The 16920-nt window shown below is 34.0% G+C and overlaps 1 protein-coding gene across 3 annotated transcripts in view; it reads right to left on the reverse strand.

Moving 5' to 3' along the window:
* Window positions 1-1145: 1145 nt before the first annotated feature.
* LOC125682806 (small conductance calcium-activated potassium channel protein 2-like) overlaps window positions 1146-16920 on the reverse strand; it is a 31865-nt gene continuing 16090 nt past the window's right edge. Inside the window, exons 1-2 of one of the 3 annotated variants that reach the window (XM_048923403.2) lie at window positions 13213-13482; window positions 1146-3757 (exon numbers count right to left, since the gene is read on the reverse strand). In XM_048923403.2, the coding sequence (XP_048779360.1) occupies window positions 2378-3757; window positions 13213-13248 (1416 nt within the window). In that variant the 5' untranslated portion in view covers window positions 13249-13482 and the 3' untranslated portion in view covers window positions 1146-2377. Of the gene's footprint in view, window positions 3758-12081; window positions 12725-13212; window positions 13483-16920 lie in introns of those variants that run through there. The other 2 variants (XM_048923397.2, XM_048923408.2) reach the window with 2 other exon arrangements.

A 16920-nucleotide genomic window follows, 5' to 3' on the forward strand; every position in this document is an offset into this window, starting at 1 on the left:
CAAAACATATTCCTCTGTGTTTTGAGACCTATAGAAACTGCACGTCAAAATACCATGTCATGGCAAACAGCTGACGGTCATGAAATTCAAATATCTCATCCAAATTGGATATAACTCATCTTTGAAAGCCTCATTAGAACCTTAATGGGATACTCTGCATCTTTTTTGATAAAGATAATCAATTTAGGTGATATAAAGGACTACTTATCTTAAAAACCTCAGAGAATCCTATACGCCGTCCCCCCTATATTAGGGTCTCTTATGTTGGATAATATTTTAGTAGTGTTCTGATGTAGGGTCAGAGCCAAACTACTTTCACAAGAAATTTCATGTAACGACCAACACGTTAGTGTTTCAACTTTCAGACTTATTAACGTATCTTTGTACTAATTGAAAGATATTGCACCATATTCAGAGACAGTGGCTACATATTACATGGCCATTTCATACTCCAAAGTTTCTACAGTCAGTATCAAACTTTAATGACTAAAATAATTTCTAAACATTAATGATATTTCCTATGTTTAATATTGGTCAAAACGTAGATGGGATTCGTTATAAAAACGTATGTATAAGGCTAGTCGCACAACGTTCATTATGTGCAATAGTGATATTTTCCTTTGCACTCATGTATTACAGTGGCGGATTTAAGGGGGGTTGGGGAGGGTCGGAGCCCCCCCTCTCTTCTCTTTTTTTTTTACCACACCCGAACGGCAAATGATCTACCCGTCTTATTTTGAATCAACAAGTCAAGTTCATTCTTTTTGTTTAAATTCTATAAAGGGTGTGGTGACTATAAATGAAAGGAAGAAGAAACAAGAATTTCAGTCGAAAATGCATTAAAATGAACCATTTTCAATCTATCTTTTTAAAAAAGGGGTTAACCCCCTCCCATGCCCCCCCCCCCTTTCGGCCCTCAACCCCCACCCCGCAAGTAAGGTCTAGATCAGCCACTGCATTAGCACTTTGGGGATCTAGGTTAGAATAAATTCTCAGTATACCCCTTGCTTATCGTAAGAGGCGACCAAATGGGACGGTCTTTCGGATGAGACCGCAAAAACCGGGGCCCCGTTTCACAGCAGGTGACATCTCCATACGAGTGAAAATTCTCGAGCGGGACGGTAAACAATATACAACCAACCAACCACTTGTGCATTATATTGGCATCAAATATAAATAAAACAATCGCCTATTGCGCATAAAATACCAGGTAGCATGTACTTATTAGAAAAGACAGTGTTTCATGAATCGGGAGTACGACATTTCATAATAAAAATCAGCAATAATGTATACTATATAAGCTTATTCTATTGACAGCCTGTGACATCAAAGTAAGATTATAGCACACGAGTTCCTATACTATGGGCCCCTGCACTGGTAATATACGGCGATAATGGTAAGAAATGTACAACGGTTTGGTATTTTGGCGAGAAGTTTACACTCGTGTCATTTTGCCTCGGACTGCTTATGGAATTGTCCCTGTGGTTTCATCAAATGGAAATACACACGTTTTTGTCCAACTCTACAGCTCTACATATGAATAATCTTAATGAACGCCATGCTACTATTTGATATTGATGTGACGCATATTAATTCATGCATATATATATATATATATATATATATATATATATATATATAAAAAGCCAATCGCATACTGAAAAATATTCATGATTCAATATCCTTTGTTTCACACAATAAGATGCTTTGAGGGAATATTTTGTTATTTCCTACTTTCAAAAGGAGAGAAAACCCCCCAGAAGATTTGTCTTTTTCTGTATCACCAGTTTATTCGTCTCTACATTTAGTCGTACATTTTGGGCCCAATATGGGACTATGAAACAATATCCGAGGACTACGCGAATTAATATACTAACACTCACAATAGACTTACATGTATCTTGCAATCAATATGTCCATTAAACAGTCTTACAATAAGCGGTCAAACCTGTTTTTAAGCAACTTTACAGAAAACATCGTTGATATCTCATATAAACACACTATTGGTTTCCCTAGTATGTCTAAATCCAAATTACTTACATCAAATCTCTGTTCAAATTCTATTAACATGGCTTAAAAATGAAGAGAAAACATTCCAAATTACATACATATCAAATCTCTGTTTAAATTCTATTATCAGGGCTTATAGAATGAAGAAGAAAAAAATTCAGTTCAAATGGCAATGAATATTGACGTTCCATTTAAGCACCTAGAAGCTTACGGCGCATAAACGGCGACAGCAAAGATGTACTAATGAACGATACACGTGGAAATCACTCTTGTTTGTTAGTAAAGTTAGCATTACTTTAAAAACAGACATTTTCACCACCACCCGATAAGTAATAACGGCTCGTCAAGTGACTAACTGATCACTTGGTCATCGTTTCACGACTGCACTGTAAATGGCATCCATTTTAGTCTGCATTTCCTTCATTGTGGAGTCCATATCTGACATTTTTATTTGAAGTTCAGATTGAGTTTCCTGAAGCGACTCTGAAAGATCCACGATGTCATTAACACTTTTTGCAATTTCAATAAACCCAATCGCAGTTTCCCCTATAGAAGCCTTCTCATTCTTCGCTTCCCTCATAGCAGCTATTGCCTGCAGCAACTTCCCGTGTAATCGAATTCGTTTTCGACTATTATTCTCATTATTCTTCTTCATTCTCCATAACTGTAGTACGTATTTGATCGTGTCAGCTGCGGCGATTTTTCTCTCTTTGTCCAATTGTGCCCTGGTGACAAAATTGTGGACGTATTTTTCTGCGCGTGATTGCTCCAATTTCTGCGCAAGAACAGCGACAAGAAGAGCCGTTGTTCCAACGCCCATTAAACCCGTTGCTACGGAAACGAATCTCCCGCAGTAAGTATTGGGATACAAGTCTCCATAACCCACTGTTAGGAAAGTTATTGCAATCATCCACATGTCATTAAAGAAATTAGAATTTTTGGCGTCTGGGTGGTAGTATGCTTCGCATGTGCGCATGGCCCAAGAATTTACGACCAAAATGGCAAGCATTATCACTACCAGTACCGTTCCTGGCATTGAAGACATTAGTGCCTTGAATACAAATGTTGAATTTATTTTTACCTTGTTCAAAGCGCCTAAGCTTTGTGTGGCCGTACTTGTTAATAGTTTGCTATGAACCACCATGAATTTACTTAGCAAATACACTCTCATTAGCATGAGAATCGACAAGATGGCGTCAATGGAAACATCCATGGATTTTCCATTGGGATCAATTGCAGAAACTGAAATGTTCCCAGGAATAGGGTGTATGATACAAACACCTATTTCAAGTAAGATTTTTAAGTACGTCCACGGAAAGGTAACGGCTAACCTCCAATCCTCTAAGCTATTGTCCGTCATACACAACTGTATTCCAGTTATATGGTACGCAATAACACCGATCAAAAGAAAGAGCGTTGTCACGGAAATACACGACTTGAGAACGATAGACACAACTGAAGACTTGGTAATCACGCCTTGGAAAAATAGCTCAGTCTCCACCAGCATGAATATGATTCCTAAAAGGGCGCAAGAGAACTCAAAGTTGACAATGATTGTCCTGTAACGAAGTAAAACTTTCCTTCTACTCAGACGGTAACTGATGTTGTCAAATTTGGACGACATGACAGTGGTGCCAGTACTCGTGCTTTGGATGTCCTCCTCCACGTATTTGTGGTATTTCCCGTTTCTTCTGTTCACTAAAGGTATCCCCGGGTCTTCCACCACAGTATTACCACTCATTCTATTCTATAAATGAAAAATAGACATGAATAGTCAGTAAATTGATGAGGAGTTTTTTCAAATGCAGCATGCATTGATTTAGACCCAATCACCTATATATTGTCTGTTCGGAGTAATTTTATTAGCCGGAGAAATTTTTACATTTGAGAATGGACAATTCTTATAATTAATGTTTATTAAAAGTCTCTCATTGTGCTTGAATATTCACCCAATGATACTTTTTACGTAGTACTCACAACATCAAAATAATGACGCATGATAGCTCCAGTAAAAATATTCTCGAATCAATTACCCTGTGTTGGCAACTATAAAACTCACACGGAATAAGGGTACGCTCTACATTAGCGTACACGCTCTGTTCTATGAAATCGGATGTGGACACCTCATTTAATTTCTAGATCCACCCCTGTCGTGCATACTTGGATACGAAAATATTGAGCAATAAGGCTGTATTGCATCTAACAGATTTTTTTTTTACAATTCCAGGCGAAAGGTGAGTTCATTTAATACAGTGTAGCCGTTTGTTTAGGAATGGCAATGTTTATAAATGAGCAATGTATGTGAATTATATGTATACAAAATAGTTTTATAAAGATTTCTTCTTGTACAACTTTTAGAGAGAGAACACATCGGTCTTGTTCACTTTTAATATGTTCACTGCACTTATGGTGATGTGATTTCAAGACGTCGATAAAAACTCTTAAAATGTCCAAGAAATATTAATGGGTTGATTTTTTTTCAATCCGTAGACATTGGAAAGGAAGCAACTATATTAAGGAAACAAAATAATGATACTAATATCAAAATAAATAATAATTTTAAAAAACAATCAGCCAAATTTTAAACTTTCTTACAAAATGTGCCAATATTTGGAATCTAAGGCGAACGCGTTTCATCCGTGATATGAAAGAAAGAGCGAGAGAATTATTGGATATTGGCTGTGAGCTTGGGGATCATTCAAAATCATAACCGAGGGACAAATGAAAGACATACATGAATAGCTAGTTCTCACATTAGTAGTTCGATTTAGTTCGGTAAAATGCATTCAAGAAATGTGAGTAGTGTACAACTTGGACGTTAAACCCTCCGTATTGTTTAAAATGTTTTCGTTTATTTTTCAAGGTACATTTATTTTATGAGATTAAAGTTATGAAGAAAAAATAATACTCTTTATTATCACTTTGATGTAAAACTTATAGGTACCAATTTTGATGCAACAGATGCGCATTTCGACAAATAATGTCTCTTCAGTGATGCTCAACCGAAATGTTTGAAATCCGAAATAACAATGAAGTTTTCGAGCTATTACAGGGGAAAACAGTGTGCCAAAAAAGTGGAGTCAAATTTTTGATATCAGAATATTTTAATTGCCGTATCAAATTAGTCCCGGAAAATTACCTAATGCAACAGATTCTGTTGTTTTATTAAATGTGTAGTATTTTGGGCATTTTTTTCGGTATATTTATCTGTCTGAACTATTGAAAGAAATAGAATATGATTTACTTGATCACCTGTCAATAGTTTGAATTCTGAATTTTGGAGCGACCAGTAACGTATTCCGAAAAGCGAGGTATTCGTTTCGAATTTATACACTAATGTGCTAATGTCAACAAATGAGGCAGCTCAAGGAAGGCGACCTGGTTAATTAAGCAAAGTGCATATGCATGTAATTCAATCAAAGCGCCATTGACTGTGTTCATTGATGGCATACTGCGTATGTAAAATTTTTAATTCCTCCAATTTTCAAGTTATTTTTTAAGGATACATGCAGAAAACCCACTGTATGAAAAAGTGAAGATAACGAATAGTGATCGATCTCATAAATCCCAAAAGGAATGCGAAATTAAGATGTCGGCAAACACGGGTCCCTGTATATTCCATAGGTGGGATCAGGTGCCTAAGAGGAGTAAGCATCACCTGTTAACCTGGCGTGAGTCCTATATCTTAATGAAATGTAGGAATCCGTAGTCAAAATCAATGTATAAAGAGCGGCCTAACAATAAGTATGAAACATATCAAACAGCATTTGACCTCATGACAGGTTGTATTGGCAAACTAGATCGTTATAACGACCATGTGGTATTCGCAAAATGAGACTGTTGAAACCCTTGTAATGTCAACTTATCTGTCAGTAGCCAGTCTCGATTTAAGAACTGATCATACACAGAACAAGCTCTTGTGTATGGAATCAGTTGAGATACATAAACATCATATGCATGTGATAATGGAATATTGCTACATAAATATGGGAAGTTGACGACGGAGAAGCTGAAATCATCCCGTTTGGCACAAAGTTTAGTTGTTAGTTTGTCGTAAGCATTTCTGTTCAATAAAATATTTAAATACGAAGCATATATGGAAGACTCTCTAGTGTCTTTTATTTCAAGTTCACTGGGATATATCGAATCGACATATCAATGAAAATGATTATTGTTAATAGATAAAACGTAGTCGATATATCTAATGGCAAGTTGATGGCAACAGTAAGAGATGTTTTCTTCTCATGTAGAAGCTTTTGAATAAATTTTGCCTCGTAAGAATATAAAAACAGGTCAGCTACATGTAACGAAGGAGCACAATTCGTGCCCGTTGGAATTCCAAAAGACTGTTGGAAAACCTGATCACCAAAGATGTCAATGAAAAACTCCAGCATCTTTTTAATATCAACTGCATAGTACTTGTGCGTAGAACCAGAGTGGTGGTTCTCTGTCAAGTTTTATTCATGCAATGTACATGTATTATCAATATATAATTAAATCCACAATTTTTAATATTTAAACAAACGACTGTTAAAATGCATTATAAAATCGTACCTTAAACTTTCCTTTGTCAAAATGAAAGCGCTATTCATTTACACATACATGTACACAATGTAGCAAAATAGTTATTTAATGCTTGATCAATCAATAGACCAGGACATTTTTCCCTCGGTGTTGGGAACAACTCAATGTGTTATATTGTCCTCGGCCGCTGGCCTCGGGCAGTAGAACACATTGAACTGTTCACAGCACCGAAGGGGAAAATATCCTGGTCAGTTGATTGATCAAACATAAAATAACTGTATGCTATCAATTAGCTTATTTTACCAATGCATGTTCATAACTTTCAATAATGAAACTTAAATATATTACATTGTATGTCTAGGGATCATTCCTGAAAAACAAAGAATTTTTTTAAAAAAAACCTTAAGATTTCTCTTTTAAATTGTTAACTTTCGGTTGAAAAAAAAATGTCCTTGTATTCTTTAAAATGTACACCTAACTGTTACCCAAGTGCACAGATCGATCTGTTAAAGGAATTGATCAGATCAGTGATAGAGCGAGGACGCTTTGTAATTCCCGACAAATATTACACAAAGGGATCCAGGGTCCAAGACATGGAGTAAGGAGCAGCATACTTTAATCAAATTGATGTAATTATAGATTTTTAAGTTGTTTGTCCTGCTGGTTTTTTCTTTTCCTTGTCAAATCCGACGAAATTCAAAAGAAAAAAATAAATCCTACTTTTAAATTAGGGTAACCAGTGATGCATTTTGGATCTAAAAAGTCAAAATTTACAACGGTCATACTTGTATGTAGAATGAGATTTTCAATGTTTAATCGTATTATCTATGAACGTGCTTAGTTTTATGATGCAATATTGGCTCGTAAGAAAACAAAACTCCTTTGTCAAAAGTCGTTAACGATTGAAATGCGGTTTTTGATGTAACAATAATAGGTAGAGCAAACTTAAGGTAATTCCACACCTCTAGAATTATAGGTTCAATGTTGATTCTTCAAATAATATATCTTCATAACAAAAAGAAATGATAAAATAAGTATGTTGCGGTATTAATAAAATTGTTATCAATTAGCACAATATACTTCTTATCAACGTGAAAAAAATTGCAATTTTCCTTGAAAAGCATTATCAAAATTTCACAAAAACTGGTTATAACGATATAATTGTATTCATAACAATTTCATGAAACTGTTTCTTTAAAAAATATACAAAATGTTTGTGAAAAATAAAGGAAATCTATCGCATAATGGACTTCATAAATAACTTAATGAAACTAGAGTTATTTCCCTTGGATTCAATATTTTGAAACATATAATTGGTTATTCATATATTACTAAGACTTTTGAAATGTTTTATGGTTAATAAGAGTTTTTACAATAACTATTGGAAAAAAAAAATTCCAACAAAATTTATGTTCCTGTCATGTATAAATCTTATATAATCATTGACTTTACAAAATCTTATGACGTCACAGGGGGTAGGAATATGAATTTTTTAAAAAAAAAGGACATTATGGCGATATTATAACCTGTGCACATGATTCCTGCAAGGATTACAGTGCGGAAAGTTACATTTTAATTAAAGAGAGACTACAGCTCATGTTCCACTTCTTTGTGTGTTTTAACACTTATCGATAAAATGATAGAAATCGGTGTTCATTTTTTAAATAACTTTTTAATGCATTAATATGCTCTCAACTGCACTTTGAAGATCATCTGGAATTGAAAGGCTTCTTCATTCAGACTCGGACCTTTATATGTACATCACGTGTATTTTGAATGACAGCAAAGGCTTTTTAATTGTGGGATTGATCGCCATTTCTTATAATTTAGTGATTATCAAACATTACTTTAGTGATGTTTTTAAAATGATCCACACGGGTTGGGATTTAGCACTTAATCTTCGCCAGTCTCTCGTGTGTTTCGCCCAGCTCTTGTTTATCCAACAGCAATACTGATCCCCCAGGTAAATATTAGCTCGCGCCAGAGTCTTATCTCATTGTAACCCCCTCCCCTCCCGCAGAAGCTGTCAAAATTCTAGGTCTAACCAACGTAGGCTTTCTCTCACTGGGCGTCATACTGCAATGTTTATGTTCTACGCGCGCGCATGCGTCTGAATACCAAAAAGTGGAGATTGATAATGTTACTTTTTATGGTCGTAAAAAGTATCAACTTCTGTTATAAAACGAGAATTTTCAACTTTAAAGATGTAATATTTTGGCAAAATTCATGCATTCAAATATGCAACAAAATTTGAAGAAATTGCGGAAGAATTATTATTTCCTATATTTGCTGATAACTACACAATGCTTGTTTTTTTTAAATTCGCATCATACAAACTTCATCATTTACAAAAACCGGTCGTGGTATCTCAGTGGAAGAGGGTTCGCTTTGTAACTGGGAGGTCGTGAGTTCGGGCCCTGCTCGTGCCATAGCCGCGTCAAACCTATGACGTTAAAAATAGGTCAGCAGAAGTGAGAATCACATGTCTTTCGGAGGCCCCGTGTCGCGGCAGGCTTTGACACTTTAAAGAATCCCCACTGTCATGGCCCCGAGTGGTATGCATAGGTCTTTTGTGGTATTTCACCTACAGCTGATGACGTCTCAGTATGAATGAAAATTCTCGACGGGACGTTAAACAATCAACCATCACTTACAGCGACATTTCTATTATTATATACACGTAATAACAAACCATATGTTCCTTATATATACAGATCTGCTACATGTACACTTAAATTCATATTGAGGTGGAGATTTTTACATAGACAAATAGGTTGCACTTTTCGTTAAAATACAAAATAACATCCGTGTGGAATTCACGTGATAATAATTATATTTCACAGGAATTTATAAATATAGCTCTAAGAAAATGTTGTAGAATATCACATATCATTTTCTTAAAATCACAAGTTGATTACTTTAGAGCAACAAGATGTTGCATTACATTTCATCAATTACTACATGAATGAAAGATGTGGGAAATCATAAGGCATCTATATCATTACTTTTGATGGTTTGGTGTATTAATCAATGTCAAGAGACACAATTAAAACCCTCAAAGTTCTGATGCTAGAAAGTGCCCACCATTTATGTTATCAATATATGTGTTTGTACAAGTAGGAAATAATTGATTGTACGCAATTATAGTTTCTACACACGAGAGTCCATGACGCACGAACTCGGGCTTGTAACTAGCTTATAACAATACGAGTCAACGTCAAAAGTTTTCTCCCCTCCAGGGGCTACTCCTCCTTAATTACAACTAAGAAAACAACATCCAGGTACTAAACCATGAATTAGCAACACCAAATAAATCCAGTTCAAAACAGCGCCAAAACGACGAAGATCAATATCACACCAAAAATCGATTTTAAAATTGTTTAAAAAATTGATTTTCATATCACTATAGCTAAAGAGTAAAAAGAGGTATTAATGGTTATGTTGCTTTGAATTTTATTTTGATTTCTTTGTAAAAGATATGATATGGCCATTATTAGGCGACTGGCTATAGAGCAAATGTTTCAGTACTCCAAATTATTTGTTGGCAATGGAGGGTGTACTTCTAATTTTATAACAGAACGAAGAGGGGAAACGGAGGCAATTGGAAAGAGAGCTTTAAAAAATGATTATGATATCAGCATGTTCCGTTGATCAAAAAGAAATATTTTGAAATAACACACATATTGAATACATGTTATTAAAATCATTTTAAAACACAATTTTATACATATGTGAAAGAATTATGATTCATAAATCTGTAATCTTTAAAGAATATGTAATGCTGAATAATTAATATGGTTAACAAGAGAAGATTTTGAAAAGAGATAAATGCACATATACACCGCTCTGATTTCATTTGGTAGATAAAAGGCTAACATGTCACGTGATCCTACAAAGAGTCTGCTGAATGTATTTATGAGATGGTTAATTGATTTTAGTGTCCAGGGAGAGATATCTTATCCCTCTATAACATCCCCCAAGTGAGATATGTGCGACAAAAGCAATTTCTGGAATCTCCCAGCGACAGAGGACCACATGATGGGGGAAATAAGACACTTTAAATAGCTCGTGACCCATGAGTTAAACCTGGAATTATGCTGGGATTTCATGGTCTGCATCGTCACCAATTTTCTAATCTGCAGAGATCAAAGTCTAGAATTACTTGAGACAGAAGAAGTATAATTTTCCTCATTAGAGCCGCTGTCATTGATTTGGTTGAAGGCTAAACTGACATTCGGATATCAGTGGAATTTAGGAATCAGTTAACGCTACTTGTCCGAGTAAAGACATTCGGGTTCTCACATCTACGTACAATCTTTATGTTAAAGTTAGTCCAGGAAATTTGAGGCCATTGAACCGACTTAACAGATACATGTAGTTCAATAAAGACTAGCTAATTACTTTAGGTCTATACTTCTGTTCCAACTGTTCAAGTTCACATCGGTGGTACCTTCTACTACTCCTAATGCAATTGATAGTTTCCTATCTAGTACAGCTATTTACAAACAAAATCTGAAAATATATTATCTAATTATACAAATAAATGTACAGGCATGTAATCTTTTGACGTACTAGTCAATGAACTGTAACTTCGATACAACTACATTGTACATCAAGTGTTAAATAAATGAAAATGTGAGCAGGGAATTGGACAACCATTTTATTAATTCATGCATTCAAATTCATTTTCATTATTGCTTCCTCCATTAGTTAAAAGATAACCCATATTCTCTACTAGCCACAGAAAGGAATGGTTGGAACAATAATCTTAAACACACCTTTCTTTTATGTTCACTTTCTTTACAACCTACGTCTAGAAGTTGTGATCTAATTACAGAGACCCGCATGTCTTTATTACCGGTGTTCTAATGGGAATGTTGAATAGAGAGGGTCGGTGTTCTAATGGGAATATTGAATAGAGAGGGAGATAATATAAGTTCTGTACATCATCTGTACATCATCTAACGTGTGGATAAAAAAACCAGAAATATACATTTCCCTTTGATTTCGTTCTTTGTATATTTTACATAGTTTGTTTTTACAAACAATTGGATATATAATACGCGTTATGTTTAAACAAAACTGTTACATGGTGAAATCTAAATCTATTCTTATTCCATTTTTTTCTCTACCCCGAATTGGGTGGGGTTTTTTTTGCTCAAAATTATACTTTAAAACTTTTGAAACTATACCAGTATATATAATATTTTTAAAAATTGAATCTTGCAAGCTTAAGTTTTCATAAGAAAAGACCCAAAAAGAAAATAAGGTAATGATTAGTATATAAAATGTTCAAAAGGTTCCCTTATTCTACAATAAAATATTACCCAATTATTCGAACATCTTTTAAATATTAATTTACTGATGTTTCCCATCAATTGTTTACCGTGTCTATTTCTTTAAAAAAAAATTATAGTAGTTCGTCATTTAAAATAAATGACAAGTTTTCACACCTTAAAATATTTTCTGTAATAATCTATATGGAAACAAACAGACCTGCAATGTTGTTTTGAATTAATACTAAAGTTTTAACACAAATTTACTTACTATAGCTGATCTGAATATTTCCCGAATCCTAAGTCGAGTATCCAAATACTTCTCCATATTCAAATGCCGAGTCCGATGTGTTAATAAGATTCCTAACAAAATCACAGCCTAATCTCACTCTAATGGAAACCGGTGAGTTTCCTCAGCCTATTGGACTATTAAATAAATAAAGCCCTACTATATCTGAACAGGCTTTGATTTACCGCCAACTGGTCCCAGGAAAATTATATATGAAATTCGATAAAATATCTATACAATATATAGGCTAGTATATGAAAACATCAGATCAAAACCTAAAAGTAGCCATTGAATTGATACTTCTATTCTTTAATCTGAGCGTTTTAAAGATCAATATCTTGTTTTCCTCTATGAAATAGAAATTTTCGTCATTGATTTATACCCTCAAGTGTCTTGCAACATGTTCAATAGTTCTGTATTGAACAACAATTATCATACTGTAAATGAGAAACAGATTTTTTTTTTCAATTCCAGGAACCCTTATTTTGTAAATCAAAGATTTGAACGTTTCGTACACTGTAACAACCAGGAAGTCCATTATGACAGTAAAACACCGCAATCAAAATAAAGCACAATAAATACTACTTCATCTTCAATATTCAGGTGTTTGATGTCACTGTTGCATTGTTGTAAAATGACTTTTATTTTCAAACCTTGGCTTATTAGGAATGGACTTGCGATCGAATCCATTAATGAAACCAGAAAAAGCGGGAACCGCTACGAGACTCTGCAAATACATCGATCGTTTACAGAAAGAGTGCAAGTTAATAGCATATACACAAAGGACCGTTTGTAGTACCATTCCAATGAGCAGGGGACTAAATCAATTAAGTACTGTCCGGAATTACGTAAAAGTTAAATATCAACGAGAAGGGGTTTATTGCGAGTGGAAGATTTGGAAACGACGGTTGTACACCCACACGGTGCAAAATAGACCACTTGTGGTGTCTTTTTCGTCTTAGGAAGAGGAATGGTTTATAAAAGATTTGAAGTTGGGTTCAACTGTTGGAGTCATGATCATCGACATGTTTTATTTCTTAATCCGACCAAACCGTGGAAAGTTGCAATTTTCATATACAAATGTATATATCTATATAAACAATGTGTACATACCTCATTGGGGGGAGGTTTTGTAATATGTCCATTCATAGTGATCACAGAATCTCGTAGAGACCAGTGATCCAAAAGAAAATTTTAAACATCCAGCACCTACAGTGACAAGCCTCGGACACAGAATCCCTCCTACCACGCCTTTATATATGTCCAGTGATGAGGCTAGCGAAAGGTAAATTTGATACGACACTGAAAAAGGGCGATATGTAAGGACTCCCACTGGGACGATGGCGCTAGATAACCTCTCTGAAGCAACCGTAATGCTCAAGTATTATATTAAATCAGTGTATAGTATATTTAAAATCGATGTATTGATAAGTGAGCTTAACACCAATGACACTTCAGGTTTTTGTTTTTGTTTGGTTTTGATTTTATTGAAAGATCTCATTAATATCAATATGATTGATATGGAAGTTAGTTATGAGATCGATAACTGTTCGTTACCTTCGCCTTTCATATGATTAATATCATTAAAACATTTTCAAATTTAGTGAATCGGAGGATATTGAAAGTTTTATCACAAAAAGTAAATCGCTGAATTAATCATTGGGATTGATATTGTGTCACCTTCCAGAACCCCAATCTATAGATAGATTCCTCGAACAAAAAACTGAAACGATTTCTTTTAAGAATCCATAGAGCAACAGATGTGACCAAATCTCCTCATAACAAACTATGCATGGCCATCGTCGTGAAATCGTCCCTCTAAGGTGTCACAAGCTAGATCATTGCTTCATTATACAAGGCCACGTCATTTTCAATTACTCGATATTCACAAATGAAAACTCGATAAGAGAATCGACGAGGAAAAGGTATCTTAAAAGGACTGACATTCATGTTGTCATGCAAGGGCCTGTCCCCTACCCCCGCCCAAAAGCTATATCTAAAGTCACAATAAAATAAATATTAATTGCGATATCCTCAAATTAAATATGGTACCTGTTTCAAAACTGTTATTGGTTTTGATAGCATAAATAGAGGTAACACGAAAGCTACAATTTTGCAAATTCGTTTCTAAAACGCAAAGGAATTATCCTATTGAAAATACAAAATGCAAGGTATTTCATACAATTGATGCTAAGGATGTTACTACAGAAATATATAAGCACAAATGGGCAAGCTTGTACTCATTGCTTTTGGATACAGAACGTAATCAATGGGTAATTGGTGCTCCAAAAATCCATGGACTTCCTGAAACTTCTTTATTCCCTAACAAGTAAATCAATATTGATTTCTAAACAGCCATCGTCTTGGGTGTCCATTTGAGAGCCGCTGCATAGTTTTAACAGTCAACCTTAAATCGGGGGTCTATATATGTACATAGTGTAATAGATGTGGATATCACAATGAAGATAATTATGAGATGCCCGGATTCTTCCTCCAGAGATCTGAACTAACAAACAACCTTGCTAATCTAAATGTACTTTTCAAATTGGATATATTATTAAAGGGAACCCTCTTGTGGTCTTATGAAGAGAAAAAATGTAACGTGTTTACCTTGTACATCTATATATCAAGTTAAAAAAACCGCTTCTGGAATAGTATACATGTAATACATAACATTGCCTTGACATTGTAGGGAAAGGGTATTTATAGGACATGTCTGTTGCCTAATCCTATTCAATTATCTATTGAATAAAAAAATGTTTAAATCAAAGGGGTCTATGTAATCTATTGTATCTCGACCTTTGTATTTTGCATTTCTTGAAAATAGTTTAAAATGCCGAAGCACTTTTTTTTTTATAACCCTTACATATGTATAAGAAATGTAAAGCAGAGCGCAAGCTTGCGATATTCTTTTCCAAAGTCAAACTTTCTCCTTTATACTAGTAATAACTCTCTTCATAATTTGATGTTTATGCAAAACAAAAAGCATCTCCAATGCAAATGAAAATAAAGGACACGAAATACGCTAATCAAACAGAGACCGTGATAGAATCAAACAGAGACCGTGATAGCAAAAGGAAGAAAATCTATGTGTAAGCAGGATATACGTATATAGAGCTATCGTAAAAATGGAATGCCTCTACAAAGTCATTTTTCTGTTTTATATTAGTACTACTCTCTACACTTTTCCTATACATATCTGCTTAAAGTAGAAAAGTCTAATAAGATATATATACAATCTAAGAACATTTTAAAGAAGATAAAGTGATCTCTTCATTTGTTATTGGCTGTCGTGTAAATTAAAAGCACATACAATGTATATATAATAAACTAGATGGAACATTTCTATACCTGACGCGAACGATCCTCACAATTCCAAATAATACTTCATTAATTTGCATAACACATAGCAAAACGGTATAAATCCGCAATATTTCCTATATGATCTTTTCTTTCTCTGCTGGTTTAGGTTTTCTATAATTGGATATAAAATATCTCCACCCCCACAGTAATAATAATACTGAAGTCATAAATAAAGTGCAACTTTTACGATAATTGTGCCAAAAATCGACATACAGTACTCACTTATGCATGAATATTGGAGCTGTGTCCGTTATATAGTCTCCTAGTATCATATAATTTTGTAATAAGTTATCCGCTGAATTCCCTGGGTCAGAATGCAAGACGGGTTGATTACCTAACGTTAGGAAAACTTCAGGGTTATTATTCAGAAACACTCACACCAGTGTCAAGGATCTAATTCAAAATATTCCAATGAAGAATATCAACTGCCTTAAAAGTATGCTGTTAATTCTATTTCAAGGAAATTTATGAATTAGATTTATCTATAACGGCAGCTTTTTGCAAATCTGATGATGAATATCTCCTAATATAATGCTTAAGGTAACTCCATACTCGCAGTTTTGTCTGATATAAGTTTAAAATGTGTATTCATTTCCATTTATTAGAGTTAAAACTAACAAATTATCAAATAAAATACATAGGTCATCACACTTTTTAAGATATGAGACGTACATAAACAGAATCATATATCACCGTCAGAAAATTGCAATTTTCACAGCGTTATTAAAATTCCATACAAAGTGGTTATGACGATATAGTAGCATTCATAACAATTTCATGAAACTGTATCTTAAATCACAAAAATATACAAAATGTCTGTAAAAAATAAAGGAAATCATCGCATAATAGACTTGATAAAGAAATCAATAGAAACAGAGTTATTGCCCTTGGATTCAATATTTTAAAACATATCATTAATTATTCATCTATAACTTGATTTTTTAACAAGATTTTTTTTTACAATAACTAAAGGAAAAAGACTCCAACAAAAGTTATGTTCCTATCATGCATAAATCTAAATGTATCATTGATTTTGCAAAATCTGATGACATCACAGGAGGGTGGAATTACTTTAATACGACAGACAGTAGATTATAATTATAAAATCTCCAGCCATTTCCAATTTTTTAAAGTTATAAATATTTAAACTGATTTGCGGTAAACATAACTTTAAGTTTATAAGAGCATTCTGTGATGTTGAAAAATACTCACGCATTATATTTTTAAAAAATAGTATAATCTATTTGAATTACATGTAATTGTAATTAAGTCTGTTGTCGATTAAAAATGTTTTGTAATTTGGAAATATCTAATGGTTACCAACTCCTTTCCATTTCCCAGCAAAATAAGCTATTGCGACTGACTACACTGAAATAAAAAGAAGGGGTTGTAAATTATCAATAATTACAGAAAAAATATGCTAGAAAAACCATTTTGTATTCAAATAGGTATTACTAC

This window comes from Ostrea edulis, chromosome 1 (assembly GCF_947568905.1).
Source record: "Ostrea edulis chromosome 1, xbOstEdul1.1, whole genome shotgun sequence".
In the NCBI taxonomy this organism is placed as follows: Eukaryota; Metazoa; Mollusca; class Bivalvia; order Ostreida; family Ostreidae; genus Ostrea; species Ostrea edulis.